The sequence below is a fragment of the Plecotus auritus genome, assembly GCF_963455305.1.
Source record: "Plecotus auritus genome assembly, chromosome: 4".
Classification (NCBI taxonomy): domain Eukaryota; kingdom Metazoa; phylum Chordata; class Mammalia; order Chiroptera; family Vespertilionidae; genus Plecotus; species Plecotus auritus.
Window position 1 is genome coordinate 146,207,805 of NC_137775.1, and position 21,231 is coordinate 146,229,035.

The 21,231-nt window shown below is 41.6% G+C and overlaps 1 protein-coding gene across 1 annotated transcript in view; it reads right to left on the reverse strand.

Moving 5' to 3' along the window:
- LOC308246853 (POU domain, class 6, transcription factor 2-like) overlaps positions 1-20,742 on the reverse strand; it is a gene marked incomplete at both ends in the record, with an annotated part of 128,928 nt that extends 108,186 nt beyond the window's left edge. Inside the window, 2 exons of the mRNA XM_080665204.1 lie at positions 15,290-15,636; positions 20,676-20,742. Coding sequence (XP_080521330.1) covers positions 15,290-15,636; positions 20,676-20,742 — 414 coding nt within the window. The remainder of the gene's footprint in view (positions 1-15,289; positions 15,637-20,675) is intronic.
- Positions 20,743-21,231: the final 489 nt, after the last annotated feature.

Consider the following 21,231-nt stretch of genomic DNA (forward strand, 5'->3'; position numbering starts at 1 on the left):
GCAAGCACACAGCCATCCACTGGTTGGATTTGCGTTGACAGGGTTTAAGAGTTTATTTTCCCAGTTTGTTTTCTTTTAGGTCAACCAGGCATGTATTTATGAATCCTAGTGGCTAATATTTATACATGTTCTGTTAGGTTTCTGTTCTTTGAGGATGAAGGCATTAATGAGATTTTTATCCTAAAGCCATCTAATCAGCAGGACCTGCCTGTCCAATCTGGTGCCTGCAGACTTTGGGCAAGTGTGAAGGATTTGCCTGGGTTACTGGGTCTACATGCCCACTCACAGGAAATACAGAACAACCAGGAACTTCAAAAGAGTGGATGCTTTTGAAGACCTTTTTTTTTCTTTCACTTTATGAAGAAAACATTACAATGATGGCACAGTTCCCAATAATCATAAATCAAATTCCCCCTTATAATAGGAATGGCCATTTTGGAAAACAAACGTGACTGGAGTACAGATGCTTAACGTCATTTTGTACATGGCTCCCACACCCCTGATTCAGAGGGTAAAGAATGTCTACAAACTACACTACAGGGTCTTTCGCCAGGTAAGCAGAACCACGCTCTGACTGTGTATGGCCTACATTTGGAGGATGATTCTGCTACTCTTTCGGCTTTTGCTCCTGAAAAAGACTGTTGAAATGATGGTGTAAAGGAGTCTCCTCACCCCCTGCTGAGGCAGACAGACTCAAATGCACTTTTATTGCTGAAGGAAAGGTGGTGGGAATGTAGGTAGGGTGTGGCTTTCGCAGTCCTAGAGCTAGGCAATCTTGGGTCTGAAAATTGGAATGAGAGCTTGGACTTCTCACAGATCCTGTCAGCTATCTCAGCTCTACTTTAGTTGGTGGTTGCAGACCACTTTAATCTCTGTGCTTGAGTTTCAATTTGGTAGAAACGGCTTCAACAAAACTAACATATTTACTAAAGAAAAAGAAGAAGTGTGCCACATCCTCACGCCCCCCTGCCCCGGCCCCCTTTCAGAGTTACTGGTTCTTGAGGAATGGTAAGATCATGATTTAGATCAGAAGCTGCAAGAAAGATCAGGCAGGGGAAAGGGAGGGTCTTTCTTCCAATAGTGTATCTATCTCCATCTTCATTTGCAAGAAAAAAATCATTGCATGATCTCTTATATGCAACTTTCTTTTCTTTTAAAAATTTTTATTTTTCAGAGAGAGGCAGGGGGCGGGGGGAGAGAAACATTGATCGGTTGCCCCTTGTATGCACCCTGACCAGTGATCAAACCGGCAACCTGGGTATGTGCCTTGACTGCAACTTTTCCGGTGTAGGGACAATGCTCCAACCAACTGAGCTACACCAGCCAGGGCACGTGATCTCTTTTAAAAGATGGAAATCCCACAATGAAAAAAGAACTAAACTAAAAAGAGGCAGATTAGTGCAGTGGACAAGGTTTTATGTCAGATCTTGGTTTGAATCTTGCCTCTTATAGGCCCTTACCCCTAATTCCCTCATCTATAAAATGGAGCTCATGGAAGGAATATCAAAGATTCATTGAGTAGAACTTTACTACTCAAGAGGTGGGCTTTACTACTCCTATAATGGGCTGAGAATCAAACCTACAAGCCAGGTACATGCCCTTGACCAGGAATCGAACCCATGACCCTTAGGTGTGAGGGCTGACCTCTAACCACTGAGCACACTGGCCAGGGCTCAAACCTGGTGATTTATACTAAAAAAATATAACTGAGGAAAGAAATAATCCTTTTCGCATTACCTAGGAGCCAGTTATGGTGGGCCCTCTACTCCAGAACTACTGAATCAGAGTCTACATTTACCAAGGTCCCAAGGAGATTCACCTGCAAATAAAGCTTGAAAAGCCCTAGTATAGTTTAGATGAGGCGGCATTTAGCAGCAGTTGGACATCGAATAAGCTCTCAATCAGTAGCAGCTATTCTTGTTTGGAGAGGATGTTAAAGAGTCGAAAAGGATTATTTCTTTCCTCAGTTATATTTTTTTAGTATAAATCACCAGGTTTGAGCCCTGGCCAGTGTGCTCAGTGGTTAGAGGTCAGCCCTCACACCTAAGGGTCATGGTTTCGATTCCTGGTCAAGGGCATGTACCTGGCTTGTAGGTTTGATTCTCAGCCCATTATAGGAGGCAACCAATTGATGTGCCTCTCTCACATCATTGTTTCTCTCTCTCTCTCCCCCGTCCCTTCCACTCTCTCTAAAAATCAATGGAAAAAAATATATCCTCGGGTGAGGATGAACAACAACAACAACAACAACAACAAATCACTAGGTTTGAGTTTTTCTGTAAATATTGGCTAATAACCCAACTTCAGGGTCTGGGAGAGGCTCGAATGAGTGATAAAGTACAGACATGATTGTTCTTATTCACTGATGGGCTGTGAATCTGGGGATGGAGTGAGGTTGAAGTAACACTGGCTCATTCTTTTTAGAAATCAAGACTTAGTTTCATTATATTGCAGCAGTAAAGTTAGCACCAACTGATGCAACCAACACTTTGGATAAAAATCATTTTGTTTAAATAAGAGGTAGGAATCTGCTAGTTTAAAAATGAATGATTGGAGGCCTACATGCAAGACCATAGGTACTTGTTCTTAACCCCGGCCCCACATTGGAATTGCCTGAGGAGCTTAAAAAATGCCGATGCCCAGCCCTGGCTGGGTGGCTCAGTTGGTTGGAGAGTTGTCCCATATACCAGAAAGGTTGTGGGTTCAATTCCCGGTCAGGGCACATACCTAGGTTTCAGGTTTGATCCTCAGTCAGGGCACATATGGGAGGCAACCGATGGATGTTTCTCTCTCACATTGATGTTTCTCTCTCTTTCCCTTCCTCTCTTTAAAAATCAATAAAAACATATCCTCAGGTGAGGATTACAAAAAAATGCTGATGCCCATATTGCATCCCACTCAGGTTCAATCAGAATCTTTGGGTGGGACCCAGGCATTAGTATTTTTTAAAAAAACTGTTCAGATGATCCCAACGTGCAGCAACACTGAGAACCACAGCCATTGTGTCTGGAAATTTTCTCTTGAAAAAGAAAGTGAAGGATTGAACAAAATACTACAGAGGTAGGAGTGTGGGCATGGCCTCAGCTGTTTGGAGATGGTGTGGCTTGGGTGAGTCAAGAAGAGGGAAGAAGGTCAGGCAAGGTAGTGAGATGGCACCAGGGCCCAGAGAATACTTACTAGTAATTATCTGGTATGAAGATACCCACTATAATACTTAAGGAGTCTCACTAGCAATGAAAATATTATGCAGATTGTGCCTTGAAGATGCTTAAAATGGATTCCATGTGATTGTTACATTCAGGGAGCTTGGAGAATATCCTATCTTTGCTTAAAGCCTTTAATAACTTTCTGCCTTGTCCAGGTTGGGTCCACGACCATCTGGTTTTAGCCTTAGGCTGATCAAATTCCTCCCATGCAGTGCTGACTACTGAAGGTGGCAACTCCTTTAAGGAATGTTAAATTTTAAAACCTTAGATAGGAGCGCAATATTATTTTCGCTCTGACTTAAAACGTAGAAGTTTCAGACCCAACCAGATTCAGGAGAGCTTTCCTTGGGGGAAGTGAGAGGGCTCCCCTGAAATCTCCTCTCTGAACCCATTCATGTTGCTCTGTTCTCTTTAAGTACCACATTTGCAGCTTCACAAGGCAAGGATGGAGAGCTGGGCTCTGGGAAGACTCCATCTGCCAGGAGATGGAGTCCAGCTGAGAAAGGAGATCCCTGACTTGACTTCTTTTTATGACAATTAAAGAAACTAATTGTCTATATCTTCTGGTATAGAAAACTAAGTGGCAGTGCCAGGCTGATCCCTGTCAGATGACAGTTCAGAAAAAATGTGTCAGCTGGAAAGGTTGCATCGATCAGAAGCCCACCTGGGCATTTAGGCGCAGACCACCAGTTCCCAGAAAAAGCTGATCACATACAAATGCAGAGTGCTCCCTCCACTACTGTGTTCATCTGTGGCCTCTTGGCATCCCCACCAGGTGGCCAAGGACGCAGAATTGCCTTTTCAGGTCAACAACCACTCCAGGGAGCACCTGAACCTTTGCCATATGGGTTCCTCTTATGCATGAAAGAAGAGACTCTGGCATTGGTATTCTCAACATGGGGCCTTTCTCCGTCTTAACTCTGCACCCACAGGACCCAGCATTCATATTTAAAGCCAGAATACCCAGTTTAATTCTCCACAGTGGAGGATGAAAGAGAGGGGAAACACAGTGCCTCTGAGGGTCTTTTTAAAAACAAAACAAAACAAAAAATAGAAAAAAGAGCCAGGATGGGAGCAATGCCTCACAGATATAGTTTCACAGCCTGGTACTGAGGACTTAGTCCTGATTGCCACACAGATTTCAGGCTGATTTGACCTGTTGTTTGGAATCCAAACCTTGTTAAACACAGGGATGGAGCCCTGGCCGGGATTGCTAAAGGGTTAGAGCCACGGTTTGCCGCTCTGTTGACTAATGAGTTTGCAAACCACTGGACTATACTAAATGTTACCGTGTAGTTGGAAGCTGTGAGGATTAGGCAATTGTGGCATATTGTGTGCAAAGAGGTAAAGGGTAGTATATGACAGTGGTCGGCAAATTCATTAGTCAACAGAGCGGCAAACCGCGGCTTACGAGCCGCATGTGGCTCGCAAGCCACGGTTTGCCGACCACTGGGTTAGAGTGTTGGCCTGTGCACTGGAGAGCTGACGGTTCAATTCCCGGGGAGGGCACATACCTGGATTGTAAGTTCAATCCCTGCAGGAGGATGTACTCTCTCACATTCATGTTTTTTTCTCTCTCTCCTCCCTCCCCCCTCCATTCCACTCTCTCTGAAAATCAATGGAAAAAATATCCTCACTCCTCAGGCGAGGATTAAAAAAACAAACAACAAAAACAAACACACACAGGGGTAGAGAATGAGGTTCCAGGGTATTGAGGAATCGTCTGACCACTGGAAATTACTCGGTCAAAAGACAAAAGGGTGGAGGTAAGGTGAGTCGAGGGCATGCCGTCTCTCACTTCTCTTGATTCCATGGGTTTGGGGTTAGGTGGGCCAGTGGTGCCCTGTCTCTTCTCCATGCCCTAGCGGGACTGATGTGTGAACAGGAGAATTAATGGACAGTGAAGAAGAGGGAAGGGAGTCACCATGTGAAGGACAAGGTCTCTAAAACCTCAGTTGCTGTGAGAGGCAATCCAGCCAGACCTTCCCTTGCTGTTCTGGCTAAGTGATTTTGCTAGCTGCCAAATGTAAGGACCATTCTTGCTTTTGGCTTTCCCTGCTCTGGCTGTGATTTTGAGTTTTTCCTTCCCTTCTTTCCCCATCTTTCTATACTTTCTTTCTTCTTTCTCTAGTCGATTGGAGTGGGTTTGTGGACTTTTATATAATACTAGAGGCCCGCTGCACGAAATTCGTGCATAGGAGGAGGGGGGGTGTCTCTCAGCCCAGCCTGCAACCTCTCCAATCTGGGACCTCTCGAGGGATGTCCGACTGCCCGTTTAGGCCCGATCAGGATCGGGCCTAAACATCCCTCTCACAATCCAGGACTGCTGGCTCCCAACTGCTTGCCTGCCTGCCTTCCTGATTGCCCCTAACTGCTTCTGCCTGCCAGCCTGATAACCCCCTAACTACTCCCCTGACAGCCTGATTGATGCCTAACTGCTCCCCTGCCAGCCTGTTTGCCCCTAACTGCCCTCCTCTGCAGGCCTGGTCACCCCCAACTGCCCTCCCCTGCAGGCCTGGTCACCCCTAACTGCCCTTCCCTGTAGGCTTGATCACCCCCAACTGCCCTCTCTTGCAGGCCTGGTCCCTCCCAACTGCCCTCCCCTGCTGGCCATCTTGTGGCGGCCATCTATGTCCACATGGGGGCAGGATCTTTGACCACATGGGGGCAGCCATCTTGTGTGTTGGAGTGATGGTCAATTTGCATATTACTCTTTTATTAGATAGGATAGAGGCCTGGTGCATGGGAGGGGGCCAGCTGGTTTGCCCTGAAGGGTGTCCTGGATCAGGGTGGGGGTTCCCTTGGGGCATGGGGCAGCCTGGGCAAGGGGCCTATGGTGGTTTGCAGGCCAGCCACACCCCCCGGTGACCCAAGTAGAGGCCCTGGTATCTGGGATTTATTTATCTTCTATAATTGAAACTTTGTAGCCTTGAGTGGAGGCCTGGGCCGCCAGGGTGTGCGGAAAGCTTGGCTTCCTCCATTGCCAGGGAAACCCAAGCCTCCTGCTCGCTCCGTGGCTGCAGCCATCTTGGTTGGGTTAATTTGCATACTCACTCCTGATTGGTGGGCGTGGCTTGTGGGTGTAGCGGAGTGATGGTTAATTTGCATATTACTCTTTTATTAGATAGGATTCTAGGTAAGGAAAAGCAGTTATGTTAGTTGTGTGGATGCTACAATAATTAGAGAAGGAGGCTTTGATGCAATGGTTCCTGAAAGATTTTCTATGGTATTTTAATTAGAGTTAAATGGAAAAAAGAAAAGGTTCAGTGGTTACATAAATTTGGGAATTCCTTGATTAAATCATGTTAACGAGATATCTTTGCTGCAGAATGTCTTTTAGCTTTCCATATTCTAATGTTTATTGAGAAATAGCTAGCAGTGACATACTGTGTATAGTATCTACCTTCTATCTATCTATCTATCTATATATCTATCATCTATCTATCTATCTATCCAACTACCTACCTACCTACCATGGATTCTGTTTTCAATCAAAATTTTTCAAACTTGTATTTTGTGGAAGACACTTGAGAAATACTGTGTTAGAAAATGCTGGATGCCAAATAAGGAAAGAAGAATATATATTTCACTTACAACCCAAATGAACATTGTAGAGGCAGAAAATTATACTGTATCAGCATGAAAGGGTTGTTGGGTTGAGAACCAGAATTTTGTTAGACAACTGAGACATTTTCCCCCATCCCCGAACAACTTGGTCGAGAACCAAATTGATCAAAATGGGAGATGTTCAAGAACTGAGATTTGACTGTATTGTATATAGTTCTTTCTTTTCATGCAATTCAAATGACCTTATTTGAGCTATTTCATAAATAGAATGTGGAGCTGGAGAGGACTTCAGATCATCTAATATGAACTTTCTGTGTAATAACTGATACAATGGAGTCCCAGAGATTAGGTCATCAAAACTGGGATTACCAAGATTCTTCCTGTTTACCCATACACTAAAAACCACAACTCTGGGAACTTAGAAGAAAAAGATAATTTGTTTGTAGTAATACTGGTGGAGAAACCAAGGTTCTGTGGGTTGAAGTGAAAATTCTTTAAGATTATGCTCACATGCTACAATTCTCTTCCTTCCTGCTGCCCACACCCCATCCCAGGCCTTTGTGCAGGCTTGCCCTGTGCTGCATGTCCCCCTCCTCAGAAATCCTCCTACCCTCTCTCACTTGATGTTACAAAACAGATAGATGTGTAATTGTTAGCCTCATTCAAGCTTATATGGTTTTTTCTGAAGTGTGCAGTGAATAATTTTATTGTGTACACACTCATTTTTATATTCCCATGATTAATTGCTTTTTAAAAAAATTTAATCATACAATCATTTTATTATAGCATATATTGATGTTATATACTTATTATTTTTCTTTTTTTATTGTTTAAAGTTCAACTTTGAGTTGATCTGTTTACCTCAGATTCCTCTTTAGATTATAGTGTCTAGACTCAATGAAGGAAAAAAGGAAGGCAGGATTCTGATATCCTGCTGTCTATAAAGAATGGAATTAGATACTCTCACTTAAGTCATCTCATCTAATCCTCCCACCCACTCTCCCACCAATGAAAAAACTAAGGCTCAGAAGGATGGGCTGACCTCGCCCACATGCCTAGCAGAGCCAGCATCCAAGCCCAAGTCTGTCTGCTTCTAAAGATCACCTTGTCGGTTCTGCAAACCTTCCCCGGGGCCACAGTGCACAGCACAAATGCTTGATGATTGTTTGTAGATAAGGATAAAAGTGCTATCTCTCCAACCTGGATAATATTCACTTGCAAGTCTATACTTTGGGGTCAGTTTGAAAGCCCATTTACCCCAAACCTGTAGGAAATTAATTGAGGCTAAAATATGAGGACTAGCACTTGATCATGAAAGCACAAGAATACTGTGTAAGGTGACAGGAATACCGCCTAGGTTTTGCTCATTCAGAGTGAAGTGCTAGCCAGCACATTTGGGGTATCTCAACTTGCCACTATAACCTGCAGCTAACCGCATGGAGGCAAAACTGTCCCAGGACATTCTGAACTGGACTTTGGCATTTGTTTATCAGCCACATCCAACAGACAGTGATGGGACTGGAGGGTGTGTGTGGCTCAGGCTCACTGCTGAACTCGCTGCAGACAGGCCATGGATCTGGTCCCCGTCATGATCAGAGCGGTGCTGTTTTCCTTGAGAAGTTCTAAGTTGCCATGTTCAAAGGCTGCAAGAATATTTCCACCCCCATTGAGTCTGGCACCCTTTCCATCTATCAGCACTTGATGTGAGCTTCCATAGTCAGTGGTGTGAACATACTGCCTGCTTTGTTAAACCCCTTTCTACACGATTTGACTACGACAGAGCAGCACCCAGGAATGGGAAATCTAGACAATGACAAAGAAGCACCGGAGTATATAAAGTATATTCTTGGTAAACTAATTTCCCCCCTGCCACTCTCAAAGCAATATAAACTTTGTTGTTCCTCCTGGATCTCAAATGCTTGCAATAAATTCTTTGAAATGTCAGTAATGTGAACGGAGGGTTGTTGTTTTTCAAAGGAGATTTTCTTTCTTTCATAAAAGAAAAAATTGTCCCTTGCAGACAATGTGGATAAGTATGTTTTGTTTATTTTATTCAGTGCTGAATATGGTTGGGTAAAGGGACTCCCATTTCCCACCTGACCTCTTCCTGAATGAGTGAATAATGAATCAAGTGCTCAGTTTTCTGGATGGTAGTATAAACAGAAATAAATTCATAGTCTTTCATATCTGTGGTATAATCAACATTTGCATAGCAAACTTATACCATGAAAAGCATTTTCATCAGTATGTTATATTTAATCTTCACAATGACTCTCTGGGTTTGGATGGATTTTCTCACCCATAATAATAAAGTGTCCTTTGGTTTTATAGCCCAAGAGGAAGCCTTACTCAGTCTGTGTGGACTCTTCCAGTTTTTAAAAGTTTCTAAGGGTCTGGATTGTTCTGGGAGAATGTTATCTATGTCCATCATTTTCACCAAACATACTCAATTTCATAAAACCATAAATTAGTTCAGTGAAAAATGTCAGCCAAAAGAAGTTACTTGATTGTCCTAACATTTCAATTCAATAAAAATGATTGGTTTATTAGACTTGTGCAATACACAGCTAAGGAGGATGGATTTCCACCCCACCTCCCTGCCCCATCTATTACCCAACATGTACTCGTGTTTTCCTACTGCACCAAATTTAGTATTATTTTCAAGTTAAACTAGACAGTGAAATCCAAGGTCTGACTGAAATTTACAGTGCACAGAACGCCACTGACCTTGGAGAATATTTACTAACTAAATCATTTACACAGCTGGAAGCCAAGCTGGAAGGGACTAGGTTGAGGTGAATGAGGCACTCATCTGGGGCACAGAATTTAAGGCTGTGCCCCAACACATGGTAATCAATATGAATAACATCTAATTCAATATTTGTAAAAATATAAAAATAAATGCAAAAGTTCATGATCAACAGAATCAGTATTACTGATTTTTCTTTTTGCCTCAGGCTCCAATATGGCACAATACTGTTACTAATTCCAAATCTGACATTTAGTTCACCCTGGATTTTGGCGTTCATTTTTGATTTTTAAAAATATTGTATTAAAATATTATTAATTTTAATGATTACTACATGTTTGGGTGCACCTTGAGTTTTGCATCTGAGATGAGTGCCTCAGTTGCCTTGGTCTAGGCTGGGAGAATTCTACACAGTGATTCAGCCCTGTGTAGGCACAGAGATGTCTGAGTTCTATTAGCATTTACAATGACCACAAAGGGGTTATATGAATATGCCTGCAAATGGTAGCAGAATAGGACACCCGAAAGTGTGTCACTACAGAATGAGGATTTTTTTTTTTTTTTTTTTTTGCGCTGAAGGCAGTTGAGAAAAGCAATTACGAGAAAAGCTCTCCATTATCCTCCTATTTACCTAAAAGCAGGACATAAATTTGTAAAGGTGTCCCCCTTACCCTCTATATAAGGAAGGACATAAATTAATTACTGAAGACAATTCTAGGTTCTTATCAGCCCAGAAATGGCACCAAAAGAATTTGTAAAACAAATCTTTTAAAACTAGCCCTTATCTACTATTAGTTTCCCCATATATTCCCACTCCCACAATTTGTCACCCCTAAAAGCTCATAGTCTTTTTCCTTTGTGTTGTCACTTCTCTAAAAATGTGTTGTTCTTTCGTTAAGATACTATGTCAGCCAAAGTTCTGACCACCCCTTTTGAGTTACTCATTACTAAATACCCTCATGTGTACGTGTGATGCATGTGTTAATAAACTTTTGTTTGTTTTTCTCTTGTTAAGGTCTTTTCTTAGTCTAATTTATGGAGCTCCAGCCTCAGAACCTGGAACCTAGAACCTTTTCTCCCCTTGCACTGGTATACGTCACCCAACTGTTTTAGGGGTTTGTAACATAAAAATCCAAATAGAATGGAAGAAGTTCTAAAAATATTTCATTTTACCCCTTCCTTTTTTAGATGACAAAAGTTAAAGACACAAAGCTTTGATTAATATTATGTTAAATTGATTAAGACAAACTGCTGGGGAGAGAAAGGGTTGGCCAGGACACTGAATCTTTTCTATAAGAAGGAGCCATGTTTGGAGACCATTTGCTTTAAAAAGGATGAAAGTCACGTAGGTCTAGGTCTAACTATTTCTCAAGGGTTTGGGCTCTTGGTTTAACAAAGTGAGCATGTACCACTCTCTGTATCACGCATCCACTTTGGAAATGAGTCCTAAAGTTTGCCAGTGAGAAAACATCCCGAATGGGAAGATCAGGAACGAGGCTGTGCCTACTGCACAACAGAGGTGGAATTTGGATGCAGTTTACTCTTGGATGCCTGAGTGGTAACAAGACCTTTACATTAGCAAATGTACATAGCCAGGGACAATTTTACGCCCTCTTGAGCAACTTCACCGCGGAGAAGGTGACCATGCTCCTCATTCCTCAGACAAGCACAGATAGCTTTCTCTCTCCGAGCTGCTTCCACTGAGCACTCCCTCCCTCTGTTATTTATTAAAATGTGCAATACACCAAGAAAGGGAAAGATTATCCTGCTTCCTGCCGTGCAAGACGGTGTGCCGATGGCCAAGGTTAAATGCAGCATTTGGTTTCTTAAGCTTCTTTAATGGGTAAGTGGAAAAGCAATCTGGGACCAGAGCTTGCAGCAGTGACTCTCTGAGGATTAAAACTTGACTTTAATTTGGACTCCATGGCTAAGATTAAATCTGCTTCTGCTATCATTACCCCACTTATGTTAGTCCCCACTCTGTTTCCACTCTACCAACCAGCTGAGTGGGAAGAAATTAACCTGACCTTGAAGGAAACTCACAGAATCGTTAAGACCTCAGGTTTTCAATAGCCAATACAGTTCTAGAGGCCTGCTAACATTTAGATCATAGATTCACAGGTCTGAAAAGGATTTTAAAAATCATATAGCCCACACATTTAACAGATGAGGAAAACAGAGTCCAGAGAACCAAGGTGACTTGTTCAAACTTGTCAGCTAGTTGGAATCAGGTCTGAACTAGAATGAGGCTTCAAAACCCCAATCTCCCCATTCCCATGGCACCATGACTAGGCTCCAGCCATGTCCACTTCGTCTCCAGCTCACCCAGGAAGGAACATGCACACATCAGGGCTTTTACACAATGTTTGAAATTTTCCTTGTGCAAATAAAAACACCCAAGGAACAGTTTTATGCTTATGGGGTCTTTATCCAGATCAAAATTACATACTGAAATTAAAAATTTACATGTTTTTTTCTACCCAGGAAGGATTAGGTCATATTTCTCTCCCAAAAGTTAGCTCCTTCCATTTATGTTTCTGATCTGTTTCTAACCAACATACCCAAGTTTTAAATTCTGGCACAGCCTACAGCTGATAAACTACAGCAAAAATAGGAGTATGGATTTATAAACATCCTGGAACCCAAAGGTTCAATTCAGCTCACAGATGCATTTTGTTTGTCTCACACTTTTTCAAAATTTGACTTTGAGTTTTATACCCAAGTTGCTTTACTTAGTTATGCTTACTACCTGGCCCCTGAAAATCTTTGTGTTTATGATCCATGTTTGGAAAACTTCTTTCCAAACATGGATCATAAAACTTCCTTCCAAACATAGGTAGCGTAGGCAGGTATTGAGTCTCAATGCAGAATCTAAAGACAAACCTCCACTCTAGACCATTAGCCCTCCTATAACCCTGAGGATCAAAAGTAGTTAATGAAGTCAGTCCCCTATCCGGTCTTCTGTGAAGTGATAATACTTTAAACTTATATCTGTCTTGAAACAACAACCTGGTTTTGTAAATGCGAGTTATTGCATGGAATTGAGCTAAAGAGTAAAAAAAAAATTATACTGCAATATTATGGGAAAACCTGATGAGAACTAGTAGGAGAATTTTAGATTTTAGTCTAGAATAACCTGCCAGTGCTGCTCTTTTTTTTTTTTTTTTATCTTAAATGACCTCACCTAAATATACCTACACAAGCCACTTCCATTGATTTCTTTCTGAAGACATCTGTACAGTTTCAGAAATAATTGTTATCTTTCAAAGTTTTTTTAAACAAAAAACCTGAATTATTGGCTTTCCTTGACAATCTAACTTGCACAGTTCTAAATTAATATCTCCCAGACAGATTTTGAATAATGTAAAAAGGTAACGCCCACATGAAAATAAAAAAAAATTAAATAGAATTTAAGCTGTCATATATGAATTTAGTTTATCTTTATTCCTTTAATAATCTTCAAACAAAAACACTTTATTCTACTTCAAAAATATCAGTACCTTGGCAGTTTCTTTTAAATAGTTTTCTTCTTGAAAAGTTCAAATATTCCATGTTCCACAAAACATATTTCAAAAACAATATTTCAAAATCATGGAATTCTCCATTTCCTTTACACATGCCTATAGTAAAGGAAAAAACTCCTTTTATTCCTAGAGATTTAGATTTATTCAAAATTAGTTTTTTATCTACTTGGTAATACTTTTACCAAATCACTTTTTTGGTCGTTATCCGTTAGATCTACAGAAGAAGTTGGAGTACTGTCTTACCAGTGTATTTATTAAGTTTATAAGTTAAAACTCCAACAGTAAAAAATTAGAACACTACCTCAGAGTTACAGAGAAAGAAGTGAGGCTCTGAGCCTTCATTTGTTGCAGAAACAAAACTAAACAGTCCCTGGATTTCCATGGCAAACCATAAAGAGAACTTTTGGAAATTATCCTAATACAACTTATTTTCGTGAGGCTGAGTGGTCACCTCTTCTAAAGCCTTGTCAAGAGTCATTGAAATGGATTGTCTTCATTTGGCTTTAACTGGCTGATAGAGATGTATAAGCTGTAAGTGTTCAAAAAGGCTGATGTGCACAGACCTCAGCTGAAGGGACTACTGGATTACATACAATGACTAAAGTCAGAGCTGAGTAATCTCCTCCCTCAGACTGGGGCAGGTTTTTCTTTGGTAATTGCACTTACTTTGATGACTTGGAAAGAGGAAGTGTTTAATTACATGGTGCACAGATACATCTAATTTAACTGCTCTCAAAAAGTATTAAACTCATTCTTTGGAATAATAGAGTTGAATTCCAAATGCAGAAAATATTAGGATTATTGTAATCATGCATCTTGTACATCTGATTATGTCTACTGTTTCCGTAGCTGTCAAGTGTACAGTAAAGACTTTTAAAACTCATTTCAGTCCTATGTCAAAAGTATTACGTTGTCTCATACTTGTGATATTTAAAAAAATACAACTTCAAACCCGTCTCAGGAAAATGTCCAAATTGAAAGTAGCTATGACCCAAGTGCCAGGGAAAACACAATTATTCATCTCACCCAAATGTTTTCATTTCCAGGAAAACTTTGGGCCACCACTGAGAATCCAAGTTCATATGAAAAATGTTGGTTCTAAAATAACAAACAAAGTTGGTTCTAAAAGGCTAACTCTCTAATTTACTTGCCTTCTGCCTGTGTGCCAATTTATTGCGACTTTTGTATACGTTCCTATTTGGGCCCTAAGAATGCAATGGCTATTGCCATCCTAGGGTGGGAGGATTGCATGCCCCACCATCAGGCAGGGGGGAAGTTGGCTTTGAAATGAATGCATAGGCTGCCCACTCTGCCAGACTTTGTCACTGCACTACAAATGTACTAAATCATCTGAAATCTCACGCGGGAAAACATCCTTATGTAAGTCTAAAACCGAGCTATTAATTTCTGGATCTGATGTGTTGATATCACAGTCCCTATGTTTTGAAAAAGCTAATTATTTTAAAGGCCTCTAAGTTAAGAATGGTTTTCTGAACTCTAAAGTTATATATTCCTGAATGCTCCTATCCATTGCTCCTCAACGATAGTAGGATAAAGATGAGCATTCATGATTAGCCTGAAGTATCTATTTTGGGTGCCCTCAAGCTTCACAGTAATCATACAGAAGCCTTATTACTTTTTAAAATAATCGTTATAATGCATACTTGTGAGGCTCTCGGCATGAATCTAGAGTACTTGTTAGTCCATGGAGTGATGGTTGGAATCTGGGACATAAGACTGGGGCTACATTTCTTTACCCTCCTAACCCCAGAGAGTCTTTAGAAAAATAGAAACAAAAGAGCACAAAGTACTTAAGGTAAGACACTGTTGTATTCATAATATAGAGAAATAACCACCATGCCTCATGGACAGGAGATACAGTTCTCCGCGGGGCTACAAAACGGTGCTAGTAATAATTTTAATTGGATGCTATCTTTGCTGCCTTCAAAAAGTATCATAAAGTGGAATTATTACAGGCTACAAATGCACTTACAGTGCTGGCCTCTCACCGGAGGAAGCAGATAACATTTATCCTTGGGAGGGTAACATCAATGGGGTTCTATTTGTTCCCTTCACATGCATCCCCAGTTGCCTGCTATTTGCTCCCCCTTCCTCCGTCTAAGAGATCAATTTGAATTAGATGCTGCAGAACTGGATGCTAAGTTTTGCTGGCCTCTGCCTTGGGGGAGGGCGCAGCCCCATGGAAAGGTCCTGTGTGCTCCTGGGCCGGGCGGAGGGCATACCTGCAGAGGATTGGGTGGCGTGAGCTGCGACGGAAGGCCATGTCCTGGAGATGGGCTGAGTTTCTGAGGGGGGCTTGCATTCTGCTGAGTTGGAGACGGTTGGTTCTGGTTCTGGTTCTGGTTCTGGGGGTGAGGGTGGGATTGAGACTGCGGGGGCTGCGATGGCGGAGCTGGCAGCTGCTGGGAGGCGGGTGGCGGCTGCTGGGGCGTGGCCGGCTGGGGCTGGGGCTGCGGCGCTTGGGACGGTGGGGGCGCCTGCGGGTGGCTGCTGGGCGGTGGAGGCGGAGGCGGCTGGAGCTGCTGGAGTTGCTGGAGCTGCTGGAGTTGGGAGTTCAGGGATGAGGTAGCTACAAGAAAACAAACACACACGTGGGAGTGAAACAAACACGACAGAACATTTTGCTGTGCGTCTCTGGCAGCTTGTCTGGTGTGAGCTGCTCTTTAAGGAAAAGTTTACCCTCTCACCCGTGGTAACTGAAAGGGTTGTGAGGCACTGGCAGAGAGAGTCACTTTGCCGGTGTGGCTCAGTGGTTGAGCGTGGACCTATGAATCTAGAGATCATGGTTCAATTCCCCTCAGGGCACATGCTTGGGTTGGGGGTTCCATTCCCAGTGGGGGGCTGGCAGGGGCAACCCATTGATGAGTCTCTCTCATCATTGCTGATTCTATCTCTCTCTCTCTCTCTTTGAAATCAATAAAAATATGTATTTTTAAAAAAGAGTCACTTCTTGGGAAAAATGTAAAAATTTAAGGAAGATGAGAATGTACCACATCAAGTTATTACTTTGAAAGATATTGAGCAGTACAAGCCAAAATATCACTAGAAATGGAGGTCATGTTTAAAAGTACTTTCTCTCTTCCTTTCTACACTGCTTGGGCAATACACTTATGCTTTCAAGATTTGATTTAAGATTCAACCAGTTTAATTCTTTTGGTAAATGTTGGGACTGGAGTTAAGAACAGAAAACTAAATAGTTTGTAAGCTTTTCATCATCAATGCCCTTAATCGTGTCATTTTCACTTGCTAGTTCAGACCTCTGCCAATTGGCTTAGACATGTTAATTTCAAGTTTCTACAATACATGATTCTCTGTTTTGCAGAGTCAGAATCCTGACCGTGAGGTCTTTGCCTGCTGATCAGAGACATAGATATAGAGACATCCCTCCCCCCAAAACTAGGTTATTGTAGGCGATTGTGAACTGTATACTGTGGTAACTAAACACATTAGCACCCCAAGGACATGCAAGACACTGAGAAAATGAAATCATCTTTCAAGATTTTATTTCTCTTTTTTTCTTCAAGATTTCTTATTATGTGAAAAGTAAGAGTTGGTAGGACAAGCTGTCTTAACACTGAGCACACGAAATTTGTTTTCAGATGCCCATCTAGCACTGAACAATTTCTACAGCAGAAAGGCATTCAGTTGGGCCAAAGAATGATCTAGAGAAAATTGCTGCTGCAAGTTCACATCCTTCTTTGTCTGAATCTCAGTCTGAAAACTTTCCAACACGCCTACAAATAAATATAAGGACCAATGTTGAATGCATAGGGCTGTGATGTTTTCCTGCTCCTCCCTTACCTAGAATTTGTCAAAGATTTCCAGAGGTAATAACTCCTGGTTGCAACATTAAACTAGTCCCTATTTTTAGAAAATGTTCCTTTAAAAAAATCTAGTGATGCCTTAGTGACATATACGTGTCTTTATATAACAAGTATGTTCTCAAGAACATATTTGTGTGTACTTTGACCCATATGTTGAGGACACCTAAAGGACGTTCTCTGTAAGAAAATCAACCAGTGACTATCTTTGTAAAGTTAAAAAATAAGTTTGTAAAATTCATTGAATAATAGTCAGACACTAGTACTGTGCCAGGTAATATGTTATATTTCAAAACTGCCTTTAAGGAGTTTGTAGTCTGTTTGTGGAGATCAGATTAACTCATAAGAAATGATCAGGCTTGAGGTAAATGTTACAGAGTCCTGCTAATGATAGATGTTTGATACATATCAATTGATTGACTAAGTGGTCAACAGTGTGGAAACTGACCAAAATGGCCGAGAAGATAATCCGGGTGGAGATACATCCAGAATCCAGCATGGCTCAGGTGATATTTCTGAAAGACAATGTGGAAAATAGACTGCCTGGAACAGAGGCGTTGGGAAGTTTTGAGTGACTTTAGACTTTAGAGAAGGTGAGGGACTTATCCCGTGAGAGCGGTGGGAAGAGGGAACACTTCCAATTAACCTCTGGTGTAAGTCAGATTTCAAACATATAGTAGACTCAGGTTAGTTTCAACAAGGCATAGCTGTAGTGATGAGATGTAACTTGGTAATTCTTGGGGACACCAAATATCAATACTGTGCTCTCAGCTACCATGGAGGGCTTCCACGTTGGACCAGCTGGGATGGCAAGTCCTCACTGGGTCAATGAATTACTCTAGGTCTGCTCAGCACTCCGTCTGGTGTGTGTCCCTCCTTGTGTGTAAACCCAGAGTGCTCTGAACTCTAGAGGTAGAGGTGGTGTGCATGAGAGAGGGCTGGAAGATGCCCAGTCAGTAGGAACTCTCTGAACTTGATACTCAATTTTGCTGAAAACCCAAAACTGCTCCAAGAAATAAAGTCTATGTAATGAAAATTCTCAGTCATCATGCCATTTATTGGAACTTGAAGAGTGTGGTTTGGTTTTGCCCTTCTCTGCCCTTCGTCCCCACCCCCCGCCCCCCAGCTCCTATTGTACAAAATCACATCTTACTGAAGATCTGGGAGCCCAGCTCCATCCTTGCCTCCCAGGATCTTCTGCATTCATCCGGGGGTAGGGGGGTGGGGTGGGGTGGGAGTGGGGCTGGATGTCTCCTTTGGGTGGACTTACAGACTTTGGGAAATAATTGCATCTGGCCTCCTGCCTGATTCAAATCAATCCTGTCCTGATTTCTTTCAGGTGGGAGGCACATCTGTCAGTGCTTATTCTCATGGTTGACTTAAATACCATCCTGTTTCATTTTGGTTAGAAAAGCATTTATCTAAAGCAGCCTTTAGAAACAGGAAAGACCGGGGAATATTGGCAGATAGTGGCCAACGGGTAGGTGCGATAGACCCTAACCTACTTATGAGACATGGTCCCTAATTTGTTTTCATTCCTTTATGTTGATGAGTTCACATGGGCTATTTCTTTCCCATGACCTGCAGCTTGCCTGGAAAGGCATGACCTAAACTAAACTTCTGAGTTACATAAACTAATTTGGCATCTGCATGCAAAGTGGACAATAAAATATGTTCAGATATATCCTGATGCAAAGGAAATCATGAGTGGGTCATACAAGAATGTAATGTAACTTTTGTCTAAAAAATGCCAAATCCACCTACGCAATAGTATGAAAATAAAAGCTTAAAAATGCTAAAATATCAAGCCTCTAAATGGCTAATTGTATAAGGCACACTGAGATATGGACACAAGTTAGGAAGGTTCAAGAATATATTTGAACTTTAGGGAATCTTTGCCAATAAAATGATAAATTTGGAGGATAAAACTCTGACCCTATTTGTGATATATTAAAGAGTTTATTCTCTCCCCTGGTATTATATCTTCTTGTGATTATCTCCTCTATGTCTGGTTACTATACTATACAGGCCAATGTTAGATATAGAAGTTAACTACAATAACAGGAGCTATGGAAGAAAAAGAGATACCTAGAAATTTACATTAGGCTATTTAAAAAATTTTAAACTGTTTGAAAAAGAAATACAGGACAAAATTCAATCACACTCTGAATTTCCTAGAGAGAAGGGAACACTATGGCAAAACCAGTGGCTTGAAATTTCCCAAATAAATCATTAAATATGACAAAGGATTAGCCAAGAAGCCTGCATTTCTCCGTTTGTTCAGTTTCTTTGTGTCCACTGTAAATTAGAAACAAATTCTTACTTTGAATTTTTGTTAAAGATTTCCTCAGGAAAACCATACATGTAAAGAGAGCCACGTTAGCAGAGGTATGGAGTTACATTGACTGGGATTCACATAAGACTACTTTCAAATCAGGGAAATGGAAAGTAAAAGCAAAACATATACCCATTTATAAAGAGTAAGTCCATGAAAGATTCTGAGCAAATGTAGATATGTCTTTCACTTAGCAAAGTATTTGAAACATCTTAGGGTTCCCAGAAAGCACAACAGTATTCAAATGCTAAAGGAACAACACCCTCACTTTTGTTAACACCAAGTATAACATCATGTTATTATCAGCACTCTAGTGGGGATCTCAGCATTTCTTGGACTTTTCAGGTCCAGGCCATGTGGCCATGTTTGGGTTTGAGTGCCTGCTGGGAATGAGTACGAGCTCTTATTCATGGCTGATGTTACACCTCCTGGACGTATCCGGGACTACAGTAGCTTCATAGAAATATATTTACAGTGGGGATAAGTCTCATGCTAAGGAGGAAGGAAGCAGGTGGGCACTGAACATTGAAAGTGACCAGGAGTCCTGAACAGGCATGGTAGTAATGGCTATTCAAACCCACTTTTAGCCCAGTCAGCTGGCATAAGCCTGGTTCTAGGGAGAGAGAGAACACCAAGTTAAATAAGAGCAACCTTGAAAGTCTGATGCTAGATGACTGGGTCAGAAAACTGTGGTACGTCTACACAATGGAATACTATGCTGCCATAAAAAGAAGGAATTATTACCATTTGTAGGCACCTGGATGGAATTAGAGAACGTTATGCTAAGTGAAATAAGCCAGTCAATGAAAGAAAAATACCACATGATCTCACTCATATAGGGATAATGAAAAACATTATAAACTGATGAACAAAAAGATAGATACAGAGGCAGTAAAGCATCAAACAGACTGTCAAATTACAGCGGGAAGGTTAGGGAGAAGTGGGGGAAATAAGAGATCAACCGAAGGACTTATATGCATGCATATAAGTGTAACCAACGGATGCAAAACAGTGGGGAGTGAGGGCATGTATGGGAGTGGGGTGGGGGGGGGGCAATGGTAAGGTATGTACACATATAATACCTAAATAAAAATATATATAAAAGAAAAAAAAGAAAGTCTGATGCTAAGTGCAAGAAGCCAGATGCCAAAGACACATATTGAATAATTCCATTTATATGAAATATGCAGAATAGGTGAATCCATAGAGACAGAAAACAGACTAGCGGTGACCGGTATGGAGGTTTCCTGCTGGGGTGATGAAAAAGTTCTGGAACTGGATAGTGGTAATGGTTGGAGGGAGAGATGTGGGCAGGGCCACTAGATGCTGGATGGCACAGGGAGGAAATCACTGAGCTTGTGCAGAGGCATAGGTCTGACAGAGCGGAGCAAGGGATTACTATCAAAGGGACCATGCACTCATATCTGGGCACACACAGGCACCTCCTGTTACTTCCAGAAATGCTGGAGAAGTCTTGGAAGCTGGACACTGTCAGCAGGCGGAGAACAGTGATGACCATGTGGGTTCAAAATAAGACGGTGCTTTATAGTTTGAAAAGTACTTTCAATGACTATGTAAGCATTCATTTTTCAAGACAACCATGTGGAGAGATGCTATCAATGCCATGTTATACACATAGAATTTGGGCTCAGAAAGTTTAAGTGACTTTCCCAAGTTTACATAGCTAGTGAGTGCTATGGAAACTCAATCTCAGGCCTGTCCCCTCCCAAGGCCTCTTAACATAACAGAATCACTTACATACACAGGGCAACCTATTTCTCCCTGAGAGCTGGAACAAAGATAACTACCCACTCATACACAGGTGCCCTCCACAGCCCTACTCTTGAGCAGAGGCGGCACCAGTACTTGGCTACAGAGGCTAATTTGAAGGTGTCCACTCAGTGATGAATTGTTCAGCTCTTGGGAAAGTGTGTAAAGTTGTACCTATGTCTTGCTGAAAGCAAAACCTTTTTTTAAAACATGCTGATATGAAACACAAATGTGCATT